This window comes from Anabrus simplex, chromosome 7 (assembly GCF_040414725.1).
Source record: "Anabrus simplex isolate iqAnaSimp1 chromosome 7, ASM4041472v1, whole genome shotgun sequence".
Classification (NCBI taxonomy): Eukaryota; Metazoa; Arthropoda; class Insecta; order Orthoptera; family Tettigoniidae; genus Anabrus; species Anabrus simplex.
This window is the reverse complement of record NC_090271.1, coordinates 130,747,811-130,762,768: the sequence shown is the minus strand read 5'-3', so window position 1 is coordinate 130,762,768 and position 14,958 is coordinate 130,747,811. Positions and strand designations below refer to the sequence as shown.

General features: G+C 36.5%; 1 protein-coding gene across 1 annotated transcript in view; it reads left to right on the top strand.

Moving 5' to 3' along the window:
* Positions 1–13,010, top strand: part of LOC136877740 (uncharacterized) — a 198,367-nt gene extending 185,357 nt beyond the window's left edge. Inside the window, exon 26 of the mRNA XM_068228622.1 lies at positions 11,269–13,010. Within this exon, the coding sequence (XP_068084723.1) occupies positions 11,269–11,336 (68 nt within the window). The 3' untranslated portion in view covers positions 11,337–13,010. The remainder of the gene's footprint in view (positions 1–11,268) is intronic.
* The last annotated feature ends 1,948 nt before the right edge of the window (positions 13,011–14,958 follow it).

Sequence of the window (14,958 nt, the reverse complement as noted above, 5' to 3'; positions counted from 1 at the left end):
GTCTCTGCTCTTTTCACGAGTTTAACACGCGGCACTGCAAAGCGTCCTTGCATCGATCTTGTTCCGGTCTCGCTACTTTGTCACAGTTAATATTGTAAAATCGCCTTCCCAAATTTTACCGGATTTTCGGTCGTTATTCAGTTGAAAAATATAGTCTATCGGACCCCGTCGTATCCTATCGACAATTAGTTAATGGACTAGGAAATGCTCAAGATTATGAGTCCGCGTTGACCACCATGCGCTTTCCGTCCGAGCCTTTCAAATTTCCGTAGCAGAGTGAGAGTCTTGAGCGGCACGCGTCTTCTTCCTTCAGACGAGCTTCCGGGTATGGAGCTCGGGGAACCCCATCAACAGTGGTGTAATATCCCGTCACGTATGCCTGCATTCATTTATTACAATAAATTTTTAGAAATATGCCGTCTTTAATTCTTGTCCACGGGAGAGTTTAACATTAATTTCACATTGTCCCTTGGTGGATTTAATTAATTTTTGAGGTCATTCGTACGGCATCCATCTTTAATTTTCCCCCATCATTTCAAACTTGCTATGCTGCTATTCGCTGCTTGAAAATGCTGCCAACTTAAAACTGGAGACCTTGATCGCACACCTCACGGAATATTCCAGTACTTCCTATTGCGTCATCAAATGACCCTGACACGTGGAACTTAGCTCCAAGCTTGGACAAGCGAAATGGCGCCACACATCCGGCCTATAATGAAACTGTAGTTCATTCCCTTATACTTTTCTGTAACTTATAATATTTGAAAGACAATGCTATGAGCCAATTGGGCTCAGTATGTATGTATGTATGTATGTATGTATTTATTACTCGCACACTTGTTAGTGATAGACGGACACCCTAGTGCTGAACTGGTCAACCTTGGCAATCTTCGAGATTCGTATTGGCAACCTTTGAAACACAAACTATGAATCGCTTATGCATCGCTGTGCGACACCTGGTGTACACTTTACGTACTAGTACTGTTGCTGTTTACACAGCAAAGCCAAACTACAGAATTCATGCTAGGAACAAGATTTGCATCAAGAAATGTTATATAATGTTATATAATGTGTGTGTGACACAGTTGTTGGCTTAAGATAATAAAGGTTTAGAAAATTCATATCGATCGATCATATTATCGATTCAATTCAGATTTCATTTCCATTCCATTGGCAGTATTACCGGAACCGGGAGAGCTCCCTCCTTACTCCTCATACCCGTACACAAATCTATCACTAAAAAGTGTCCGAGTAATATGTATGTATGTATGTATGTATGTATTTGACTTATCTAGTGATGTCAGTTGTTCAGGAGTGGATATTTTATGGTGTGTGGGTCTTAAAGATTTATCTATTAATTTTCTAATCGTTCAGTAAAGAAGTAACCTAGCCAATCATATGGAATAGTGTTTTTTCAGAGAGTCATAGTAACAGTCAATAGAATAGTGTTCTTATATTTGACTTTTTTTTTTTCATAGTGCTTATAAATTTATCGTGAGCTACTTTACTTTCCCTACTGTCTTCTATGTGTTAATGTAATTGCTGTTGTTACTGTTTGTCTATTTAAGAGACCTGAAGCATTGTAGTCAATAGCTATGTTCACTTAGTGCTTTTCAAGTCTAATATAACCTCTTTAGTTGTGGTATCTGTACTTGATTATATATTTATTTACAGGTGATAGTGTTCAGACTGATTTGTGACTATATTTTGAGTAAGTTACAACAAAGAAGTCCATTATCCCCTTTATTATTAATTATTCTAATAGTGAATGAGATAATGAAGGGCGGTTCAAGGGAGGATCATCGACAACCCTTCAAATTACTAGCCTTTGAAGATGATGTAGTCCTTCTTTTACCATTTATCCCACACCCTGGTGATATAGCAGATGCAAATTATGTCACACATGTTGATTTGGTCCTGTTTCATGACCACATGCTCTTCCTGACCTCTTCCCTATGCAAAGGGATGTATTCATTATTGCATGTTTCTGCTGTGGTCGGTAGTGTTTTGTGTTGTATGGAAATGAAGAGGAGTGTATTGGGATAAACACAAACACCCAATACCCAAATCCAAGAAATTAACTAGACGTGGCCAAAATCCCTGACCTGGTCAGGAATCAACCTGGGACTCTGGGATTAATACAGAAGCAGAAGAAACTGAATGACTAGAATGACATATTTAAAGAATTCAATCTCAAAATAAGGTGCTTCTAAAAACTGTAGCTGGCAGTCAGTCAGCAAAATAGGTAAACAAATATCACATTAGATGGAGAAAAGTTTGACAAATTTGATCTTTTTTAGATGCTGTACTTGGGCAATATGGACACAATCAATGCCATGCAGAGGTCACCAGAAAACTTCACAGAAGAGCATATTTACACTATCAAGTGTAAACCACTAATATGGGATTCCAAAATCGTGCAAAGAACCAAAAATGAAAATTTAAAACAGGTTCTTTATGCCTGCCATCACATACAGCCTTAGAACCTGCACTCTAACTAGCAGAAATACTAGTAAGCAAATTAATAATAATAATAATAATAATAATAATAATAATAATAATAATAATAATAATAATAATAATAATAATAATAATAATAATAATAATAATAATAATAATAATAATCCCGTGGGGGTTTCAGTCTGTTCCCCTATCGGGCACGTCCCAGGTGGCGGATCGGGAGGCTCACCGGACTTGTCCAGAGGGTATGAGGGAAATAAAATACCTCTCGCGGACCAAAAAGAGGCATAGCTTGCCAACATCTTCAGCAACCTCTGAAGCTCACTACTTCAGTTGTAAAAATGACACCGACATAGATCGATGTCCCCAGTACTTTTAACTTGATAGCATGATGGAATCAACCTACAATATAACTACACCAGGTCCTAGTAGACATGGTACTAGTTTTTCTCGGTCATCGGATTCTGGGGGACCGAGAACATCATGCGGGGAATGTATCGGAGCTTCCCAAATCTCTTCGCCCAAAATGCAAAACTTTCTTTGGTAGTCTAAACATCAACACACTTCGGAAAACTGGGAAGTTAAAACTATTAACAGACATGTTAGATAACTTAAACATCCAAATTTTAGCACTCCAGGAAACCAGATACACGGATGAAAATAATTTTGACTCAGGAAATTATAGAATTTACAAAGGCAAGCCAGCAATCTTCCTTCATAAGAGACCATTACAATTTGGCACAGGATTTGCTACAAGAAGAAACATTGTAAACTTCAGTACTTAACTTTTCTTCGCCTTCTGAAAGAATTTCAACACTATCCATTAAATCAGGAAACAAAGCTTATACATTACTTTATGCACATGCACCCACCAATAACTACAATCAAAAAGATCCACAAATGGTGGAAGACTTCTGGGAACTGCTAGAAGAAATTACAGCCACAATTCCAAATCATCACATAAAAATTCTATTAGGAGATTTCAATGCCCAAATTGGTAGAGAAAAGAAATTCAGGACCATTGTAGGACTATACCCAGCACACAATGGAACTAAAAAATATGGAGAAATATTAATTGATTTTTGCAAACGTTTTGATCTCAAATTAATGTCAACACATTTCCGGGTGCTTCCACACAAGAAAACAACCTGAAGATCCCCAAATTTTCACTTGGGAGAATTTCAACTAGATCATGTGGCTATTTCTAAGAAAATTCAAAAAGAAATTATGAATGTTACAGTTAAAAAAGGGATCATTGACTCTGACCACCATCTATCCTTAATCAAGATCAAATTTCAACCAAATAGGTCCAAACCCAGAATAACAAAAAAAAAACCTACATGTCGATCTGGAATTTCTTAAACAGAACACTAGTACTTTCCTTGAAAGTATTCCTACTCACAGTCCTTCGAACTGGTTAGAACTCAAAGACATACTTTTGAAGGCTTCTTGAAATGTTGGCACACCTCCCAGGGAACACAAACATACGTGGTGGAATGAAACCTACGACAAGGCCATAAACTTTAGAACTAAAGCCTGGCAGAATTGGAATTCTCATAAAACTGAACAAACCTGGCAGGAATTCACCAAAATACAGAAACAAACATAAAAAATTATCAGGTCTAAAAAATGCAAATACAAACACTACAGATTGGCAGAAATTGAACAAGATTTTACAAAAAACAATACACAAAACTTCTACAAAATTTCAGAGAAGAATTATCAAATTATCAGGCATCTGATCTTTGCTTCAAATGCCCAGATGGGACATTGGAAACGAATAATCAAGAGAACTGCAAACTTCTAGCAGTTTATTTCCAGGATCTTTTAAACTGTGAATCCCCTAAAGAACAACTCACCTTTGAAAAACCCTTATATAATCAAGTTTCAGAACCCCCAACACTGGAAGAAGTCAAAGAAATAATCCATGGACTCAAAAATAACAAAGCCCTGGGGGAAGATGGTATAATTACTGAAATGCTGAAGATAGGGGGTGACAGTGTACCCGGGAAAATCCACTCAATTCTTGAGAACATCTGGATTACTGAAGAAGTCCCGGAAGATTGGAAGTGTGCGCTAATCCATCCACTACACAAGAAAGGAGATAAAATGAACATCAATAATTATAGAGGAATTAGCTTGATACCAGTTGCTTACAAATTTTTTTCCGAAGCCCTGCTCACTAGACTGGAGAAACAAACAGACCATCTAATTAGCGAATACCAGGCAGATTTCCGAAAAGGAAGATATTGTACAGAACAAATCCTTAATCTCAAAACTATCCTCCAAATGCGCGAAACCAAACAAACAGTCATTACTTTTGTAGATTTCAGAAAAGCATATGACTCTATAGACCGTCAAAACAATTTTCAATAGAAGAATTTCAAGTGGATTAAAAAACAAGAGAATTAATCAAACAAACATTATCTGGTACTACTTCAAAAGTTAAATTCCTAGGCGAAAGATCTGAGCCTTTTCCTGTTAACACCAGGGTCCGTCAAAGGGATGGTTTATCACCGTTGCTGTTTAACTTCATACTTGAGAAAGTAATCAGGACCTGGGAAAAGGAAACTAAAGGAATAACCCTTGGAAGACTACATCAAGACAGAATTCACGTGCAATGACTGGCCTTTGCTGATGACATAGCAATCCTTTCCAATAATAAGCATGAATAACCATTGAGAAACTACATGAAATTGCCATCAAAACGGGACTTCAAATTTCGTAGGAGAAATGTCAGTACATGGAAGGAGCCTCACAAAGATGGACAACCTATGATAACTAAATTTGGCAAAATTGTTCAAATGAACCAATTTAAATATTTGGGCAAAATTATTCAGCCCTCTGGTTTAAACCGCAAAGCAAATAAAGAAAGAATTTCCAAATTACAGAAAGCATACAGGATCACTTGGAGCAGGTATAATAAAAAATCAATATCTCGGAATGCAAAACTTAGACACTATAATACAGTGATCAAACCTGAAGTGTTATATGCCTCAGAAACGTTAATCATAAGTGGCGGATCTTTAACCAAAGACATTGAGAAACAAAAAAAGAAAATTTTACGAAAAATTTTTGGCCCAGTTGGTATAGATGGAATATGGAGAGAAAAATCATCCCAGGAGATAAATTGTTATTCTGAAAAAAAATTTCACACTTTTCGGAAAAGACGATTGAAATTTTATGGACACATTATCAGAATGAACACTAACAGGCTAACTAAAAGAATTCTCAACCTGGCCCTTTCATTAAAAACCAAGAACAGCTGGCTTCGTGAAATTGAAACAGATCTCCAGGAAATCAACATCTCAGAAGACATTGTACAGGACAGTTGTAAATTCAGAACTAAAACTGACAATCACCACTTTGAAAACAAATCCAACACCAGAGCTACTATAACTTGGAGAGAAGAATGAAGGAAGAAACTCAGTGAGAGGATGAAGAGATTTTGGGTGGAAAAGAAGGCCAACACATCAGCTAAGCAAGTTCAACCATGCTCCTGAGTACAGCATAATGAAGGCCAACACATCAGCTAAGCAAGTTCAACCGTGCTCCTGAGTACAGCATAATGATGTAAATAATAATAATAATAATAATAATAATAATAATAATAATAATAATAATAATAATAATAATAATAATAATAATAATAATAATAATAATACCATCAGAAAGAGACGACTAAAATTCTACGGACACCTACACAGAATGGATAACAACAGGCTGACAAAGAAAATTCTAAATCTAGCTCTAACCCTGAACATCTGCAACAATTGATTGATTGATTGATTGATTGATTGATTGATTGATTGATTCGCTTTCGCAGATGACCTTGCGATCCTTTCGAACAACAGACAAGAAGCAATCCACTCCATAGAAAAATTGCATGAAATAGCCGCAAAAACCGGACTTCAAATTTCATTTGAAAAGACGCAGTTTATGGAAGGAACTAAATCAAGATTCGACAATCAACCATTAATCACCAAATGTGGAATAATTTCCCAAGTAGACAAATTCAAGTATCTAGGCGAAATTATTCAGCCAGCAGGGTTAAATCAAGAAGCTAACAAAGAAAGAACTGCTAAACTGCAAAGGGCTTACAAAATCACATGGAACAGATACAACAAAAGATGTATATCAAAACATGCAAAATTACGACACTACAATATAGTCATCAAACCAGAGGCACTTTATGCATCTGAAACACTGATCATTGGCGGCAGGTCACAAATGAAAAGCATTGAGAAACAAGAGAGGAAAATTCTCAGAAAAATCCTAGGACCAAAGTTCGAAAATGGAATTTGGATTAAAAAGAAACCACACAAAAATTTTTAATTCACAAAAAAAAATCACAGATACCATCAGAAAGAGATGACTAAAATTCTACGGACACCTACACAGAATGGATAATAAGAGGCTGACAAAGAAAATTCTAAATCTAGCTCTAACCCTGAAAATCCGCAACAATTGGTTAGCAGAAATTCATGAAGATCTACAAAAAATGGGTATTAAGGACGAAACCATTCAAGATAGAATGAAATTTAGAAGCTTAGTAAACAAACATAAATTTGCAGAGAAACCAGCAAGAAAAAATACAGGCTGGACAGAAACACGCAGAAAGGAACACAGTAAAAAAATGAAGAGATATTGGGAAGAAAAGAAGAAGAAACATTGTGCAAAATAAGTTCAAACGCGCTCCGCAGTTGGGCACAACGAATCAAAAAATAATAATAATAATAACAATGTTCAAAAGAACAAGAAGGGACAAGATCTGTGACTCAGTGACACACCACAGGACTCAATTTAAACAGCTGCTAAGTGAAACCACATCTAAAGCCACGCTAAGGTGATGTGGTCACCTGAAACGGTTGGGACCAAAAGGAACTGAAAGAAAAGGCTGAGAACTTTGATTGAATCCTAGAGACCCAGGGGCTTGATGAGGTCAAGCAAGGTGTGTAGAAATGAAGACTAGAGTGACAACAGATCTAACAGGAAGGAACCTGCCTAGACAGACAGATACTTGCATACCACACATGGGCAACCGGACATGGTCTATGATGATGATGATCACTCAATTACTCACTCCATAGGCTTCTGAGGGACATGAAGTTCCCGTGCCGATCTCACAATCCTCATCCATCCTTTTTTATCTTGAGCCCGCTCTTCCCAGTTATCAGTTTGGAGGGTCTGGCATACCTTGTTGATCTCCTTCTTCAAGGTACTTCGGGGTTTTCCTGAAGGTCTTTTCCCATTGAGAGATCCCTTGTATAGAATTTTTTCTTTTTTGCTAATGGCTTTACATTGCACCGACACAGATAGGTCTTATGACGATGATGGGATAGGAAAGGGCTAGGAGTTGGAAGGAAGCGGCTGTGGCCTTAATTAGAGTACAGCCCCAGCTTTTGCCTGGTGTGAAAATGGGAAACCACGGAAAACCATCTACAGGACTGCCGACAGTGGGATTCGAACCCACTATCTGCTGGATGCAAGCTCACAGCTGCGCACCCGTAACCGCACAGCTAACTTGCCCGGTCTTGTATAGAATTACTGGTGCTCTGTTATCCTGCATCCTCAGTACATGCCCAGCCCAGCACATTCTGTTGGATTCTATCACACCCATTATAGTGTGTTGTTGAGAGAGGGTATAAATATCATAATTAGATCTTTTCTGCCAGCTTTGGGAGATATGATCGAACCATGGGCCAAATATTTTTCTATAAACTTTATTCTCAAAGGCTTGCAACTGCTGCTGCTCTTTCTTGGTTATACTCCATGTCTCAGAACCATACAGAAGTACTGGTCAAATGATTGTACTGTAGATAATTATTTTTGCATTCCTTGTTAAAAACTTAGAGCCTAATATAGAGCTCATAGAGTAAAATGCCTTATTTGCTTCCTTAATTCTACCTTGGTGTTCCTATTGCCTTCGGTTTTGCTCATTGATTAATACCCCAAGGAATTTAAACTCCTCTACTCTTTTGAATACATATTTCCCAAGCTTCGAAGGCAATCTGTCAACCTCCTCATGATTTTATCATTCACCCGTAAGCCAATTTTTGCTGCCATTTCCTCCATTTCAACAAATAACTGCCTAATTTCTAATTCATTGCAGCCAATAAGAACAATATCATCCACATGTGCAAGGACTTTATGTTGTCTCCCTAATATGATGCCAGCAGGTATAAGAGCTAATTTCCTGATAATCTTCTCCAGTGCAATGTTCAATAGAGAGAAAATAGTGCATCCTCTGGTCACATCCAGTTTTGGGATATCCATTCCAGTCTTTAATAGAGTGGTTTTCTGTTCCATTCCCAATCCTATGCCCTTGAGAAAAACACAGATAACATTACCATCCATATGCAGTTTCCACATGTTAATTAATTTTATGGGAAAGCCAAACTCCATCATGATATTCCACAACCCTTCTGTGTGGATTGAATCATATGCCTGAAGAAATCTATAAAGAGATAATGAACCAACTTCTTGTGTTCTCACACTTTATTATTAATAGTCTTAATTGCAAGTATGTTGTCTGTAGTGGATCTGTTACTACGAAAGTCTGATTGTCCCCAATAACATTTTCAGTAAATGGTTTTAAATGCTGTAAAAGAATAAAAGACAGAATTTTGTAGTCCAAGTTTATAAGAGATATACCACCAAAATTTTGAAGTTCTTTCTTATCCCCTCCTTTATAAATTAGGACAATAAGTGATTCCTGCCATTCTTTTGGAATAACTTCATCGTGCCATATCCTTAAAATGATCTTATATATGTATTTATATAATCTTTCTCCACCATATTTAATAAGCTCAGCAGGAATGCTGTCACTACCCAAAGCTTTATTGTTTTTTAAACATATAATCATTTGTAATACCTCTTGATATGATGGCTCTGGTATTTGTTCTTCTGATGGGGAACTAGGTGGTTTACTAGTGCAGGTTTCTGGATCTGCAGAATTCAGCAAGGAATCAAAGTATTCCTTACAGTAATTTAATCATTTGTCCTGATCAGCAATTAATTCTTTCTGTTTTCCTCTGTATAGTTTCTCAACATCTGTATACTTATTAGATTGCAGCCACTTATTACACCATATTGCCATTCCATTAACTGCATCTTGACATGCCTCATTGAACCATTTCTTTTTCTTACTAACACCTTTTGGTATCACTTTCATAGCTACTGTTGTCATGATTTGTTTTGCATTATTCCACATTCATTCACAAACTTTGTCATTTGTTTCATCAATGTCTTCTATAGGATCTTCTCCCAGAATATCAAATCTGTTTGTAATTTCCATATTATACTTTAATCTTTCATCCTCCTGCTTCAGTTTCTCAGTATCAACTTTGCATCTTTCCTCAGTCTGTAACTTACACAAGGTTTTCAATTTAATTTTGACAGAAGTAATTATCATATTGTGATCAGATCCCATCTCAGTTCCTCTGCAAGCTCTGATATCAGTTATGGAGCTTCTATGCCTGTTATCGATTAGTACATGATCTATCTGATTGGCAGTCTTGCCATCACACGAATACCATGTTTCCTTATGTATTTGTTTATGTGGGATGGTGGTTCTCTGCACATTCATGTTTGTGGGTGTAGCAAAATTGATTAGTCTAATGGCATTATCATTGCTTTCAACATGCAGACTTTCCCTTCCTATTCTTGGCACAAACATTTCTTCCTTTCCAACTTTTTCACTTAAATCACCCAAAATCACTTTGGCGTGTTTGGGTAATTTATTCCACAGTTCTAATATATCCTCATAAAAGGAGTCTTGAACATGATCATCCTTGTCATTTGTGGGGGCATGGCAGTTCACCAGTGATATGTTAAACCCTTTAGAATGTACCCTTGAATAGCATAGTCTTTCATTCACATGTTCAAAGGACAGCACTGAAAATACTAGCAAAATGCAGTACCAAATTCGTGGGGTCCAGTTTCTTTACCACTCTTAAAAATTGTATACTTCTCTATGTCCTGTATACCATTACCTAACAATCTAGTCTCTTGAATTGCAGCAATTCCCACTCTATACTTCTCCAACTGTTGTCTGAGGATGTTGAAAGACCCAGGTTTATACAGGGTTCTTACATTCCAACTTCCTATTCGTAAAGTTGATTTAATTTGGAGAGTCGTATTATTTTGATATCCATTCTTATTCATCTGAGGCAAATGTGAGATATTCGTAACAATCTTGTTTTTGTTTTTTTATGCAATAGAGCCATTAACCCAACCCTACGTGCAACCCCCAACCTGGAGGGCTAGAGACTTTTCTGCCAGAGTTGCCATACTTTGGCCGAGTAGTCCCAGTTTTAAGGCGCCAGATACTTGCCCTCACTCCTTCTATTAGAATAGGATTTGCTGATTATAATGTATAGCAGGTGGTCTGTCAGCCAAATATTTGTTGAGTTTTAGCAGATACACTTACTCGACATGGGTGCACCCCCCAAGGTTCTCAACCAGCCGATGCTTGGGATACCCATTCAAGTCTTTAATGGAGTGGTTTCCTGTTCCCTTCCCAATCCTATGCCATTGGCCATCTAGTGGCTCTTACGTCTTTAGGAGCAGTTTCTCACTCCAAGGGTAAGAGAATGTCCTTCCTCCTTCCCACTCATCTGCCCTCCCAGAAGGCCAATGATGATGATGATGACAATGCTTATTTTTTATCCTGAGTCCTAAAGAAAATTACTGCAATTTCATCATATTCATGTAAGATTCAGTAATTTGATTATATAATATATAATTTTTCATCAATTGTTTCAGTGTTCCATTATCAATTTATGTGTAATTTCCTTTCTTTTTCAGATGCTCCAGCAACATTTGAAAAAATATTCCTGCACAGCAAGTCAAGCTATGAGCAATATGCCTTGTAAATATATGGTACTACTGTATATACAGAATGAGCCGAAAGTCGCACACCATTGGCTGGATTAGGATAACTATTCAATATGATTTCTACCCGTATCAAAACACTATTCTAGATGTGAATCCATCTTTTGCAGGATGTTAGAAAACAAGATTCCTGTTACAGCATGGTCATTTGCAAAGATGATTTTTGTCCCTGATCTTCACACCATATGATTACTCTTGATTTTAAATAATCCCACATAGCAAAATCCATTGTATTTAAATCCAGATCCCATTCCACCTACGGCCTATCCATGGAGGTAAGTTCTCATCCAATCAGTGAAGTATGATTGCTGTAATGGAGGGGTACCCATCCTATATAAACTAAGCTGGAGGACAACAAATTATGCCGAAGTCAGGAATGTATAAGTTACCTGATATAGTCAGATATGTTTTGTTGGTTACACTTTCTTCAAAAAAGTAGGAGCTGATGATTTGATCTCTCCATAACAGACCACTCCAAACCATTATGCAGTTGGTCCCTTGTTTCTTGGCACTATTAAACAAATGAGGATTGTGGTCGGAACAATAGTGCATATTTTGTTGGTCTTCCTCTTCACTGACAAAATATTTCACTTCATCTAAGAACATGATTTTGAACAAAAATTCTGCATCTCCCTCCACCTTTCCCAGAAACCATTCACACATTTCAAGTGAATGGTCTGGATTATCCTCAGTCATGCCGTGCAGAAATTGCATCTTATATGGGTGAAACATTTTCTTCAAAATGCACCTAATTTTTTTGAGGAACACCCAGTTCCAAGTTTGTTTGCCACATTGAATTTTTGGGGGTTTGCATACCCCATTGCTAGGACCATTTTCACCACTTCTGCAGATGTTCTGAGTCATCTCGATTGGGGTGCATCTGCAACACTCCATGAGGTTTTAAATCTTTGAAGTAATCTGGCAACCACAGTGTGCATTGCTGGCTGTTAACTCAGGTGCCTTTGATTAAATTCATTTGTGATGTGTCCAACTCCTTGGCTGAATGGTCAGTGTCATGCTCTTCAGTTCAGAGGACCCCAGGTTTGATTTCCAGCTGGAGATTTTAACCTTAAATGGTTAATTCCATAGGGTGTTTATACTGTCCCCAGCATCCATACAACTCCGCCATATACAACAGTATCCTATACATGGCAGATGCTCCCTACTCTTGTCAGAGAGTCTGCCTTACAGGGGATGCACTGGACTACAAATAGCCCTATGAAATTAAATCTGTGGCATCTCTTTGGGACTAACCTTCACATTCACAGAACAGAATGATCTCTATATGCTCTTCAGTACTTAATACTGTATATTTTACCTGCAACAATTTCAAACATACTGTTTTTATCCAATTCATTATCCAGCCAATGACATGGGACTCATGACCCACCCTTTATAGTTACGAAATGTAAAGTCAGATTGAGAGAAGGTAAATATACTGTGCAATGAATTAAGATAGATTTATTATACACTGCCTCTCAGCATATAAATTAAGTCCTACTTAAGCTATCACAAGAGCTAATCAACACATACAGCTTTTCTGCTTAAACTCCACTGATTTTTTTCTTCCTTTCTTTCTTTTTTTTAATTTTGTGTGCTTTGTATTTTTTTTCTCTTGTATTGTAAAATGGTATTATTATTATTATTATTATTATTATTATTATTATTATTATTATTATTATTATTATTATTATTATTATTATTATTATTATTATTTTAAATTATTATTTTAAGACATTTGAATCCTTCCACCACTTCCTTGTAGATGGTGGTAATTATTGTTTTAAGGGGAAATACAATGAGATAATCAGGAGAAAATTCAGGAAATCCAACCCTACAAAAATGTATGTATCAGCAAGAAAAACAGGTGACTATGAAAATGGAAAACTCCCTACACTTAATACCGTCAATGTTGGAACAGAATAAGAGTAGACTACGAGAGGCTGAATAAGATAAATAGAAATGATAAAAGTGGGGAGCCTGACACAAGGAAGTAGGAGCAATGCCGGACTCAGCAAGAGGCCTTGTCATCACTGCCACAACTATATCATCTTCTTCCTCACCTACTTGTTCCACAGTATTCTGTTAGTAATTTTTATGAATTGTTCTGTTGATGTCATATGAAGCAACTGTTATGAAACTGTTCATCCCATAGTTTTTCCCCTTCAAACAATAATCACCATCAACACCAAAACAATCAGCCATCACTGATCTGCATTTAGGCCTCTATCAGATCATCCTCATCCATTTTTAAGATACCATGTTCCTTCCTAAACAATGAAACAAAAAAGTAACAGAAAGTAACTTGTTTTGTATGGTACAGTATCTTTTTTTCAATCAGAATGTCACATGTCAGTGACAGCCAATAGGATGGTTCAAATGCTTCCCAACATCACTCAATAAACATGTAGGGGGATTAAAATAAATCATCCCAACTAGTGCAGCAAATTGTGCGGTTGATTCTTTGCAAGGAAGCAGTTTTTTCCCTTCAGAATGGATTTTTCAAACAGTCGAGTTGTACTTGAGAAAACACTCAATCATACTGAATAAAAATTAATACTGTACTTTATTTTATCAAAATATAGCTCAGTCAAAGTGTTAAGAATAGACTGGAATCTGCTAATGTAAAATCTTTAAATAGATACTTTATGAAAATAGAAGTCATTAGAGAATAAAACACCATTAAATGTCAAAGACGAAAGTGTAAATCAGGGTTCAAATGCACTCTGAAATCCTCAAATTACTATCATGCTATCATTTAGGACAATACATACATTTCTTTTTTTCTTTTTAAAGAAGGAAAAAAATTGCCAGAGAATTTGAAATCTGTCATTAATTCACATGATTTTGACTGAAAAAGAAAGAGAATGAGCATTCTGGTATCAAATGGCAACAAAAATCAGAGCTTGGCTTCAGTGAACATATCATTCCAGAATCTTATGATTCTGGCAAAGACAGTGGGCAATTAAAAATGTGTTTGCGGGAAGAATATGAAAGGGTGTTGTATTGTAATCTTAATTATCCATCATATTTCGTTTTTAATTTTGAAATTGACAATTGTTTCACTGAAACCTAGTAATTATTTTATACTGTGCACTTGCAATCCAATATACATCATGTTAAAGTGTTGTCCAATAAATGAATTCCTAATGTAACATGTCCAAATTATAGTTAAAAAGGTATGAAAATATGTTACTGTTTTGCCTAGATAGAGTGAATGAAAGGCACTCATTTCTGCTCCCCCCACTTGCAGGCTACCAAAAAAGACAAAGCTTACACAAAAAGTGGATTGACAACTACAAGGGTTGTGTAAAAGGTGTCTATTACTCAATAAAAATTGCATCAATCAATAATTTTGAAACCCATGAGGAACGTCTTATAGGACAAAGATATAACTAGGAGTATAAATGATTTCTTACTATTGTTAATGAGCCTTCCAGGGCTGCTAACCCAATGTCCTTAATAAATTGGTTATCCAAATTAAATTTCTTACAAAAGTTATGAAATATATATCTGTCATTGGAAACTCAGCAGAGTAAGTAAGTCATATGGAATGTTTTTCAAGCCTTTATACACTAACATCAAAAAGTTTAATATCACCTT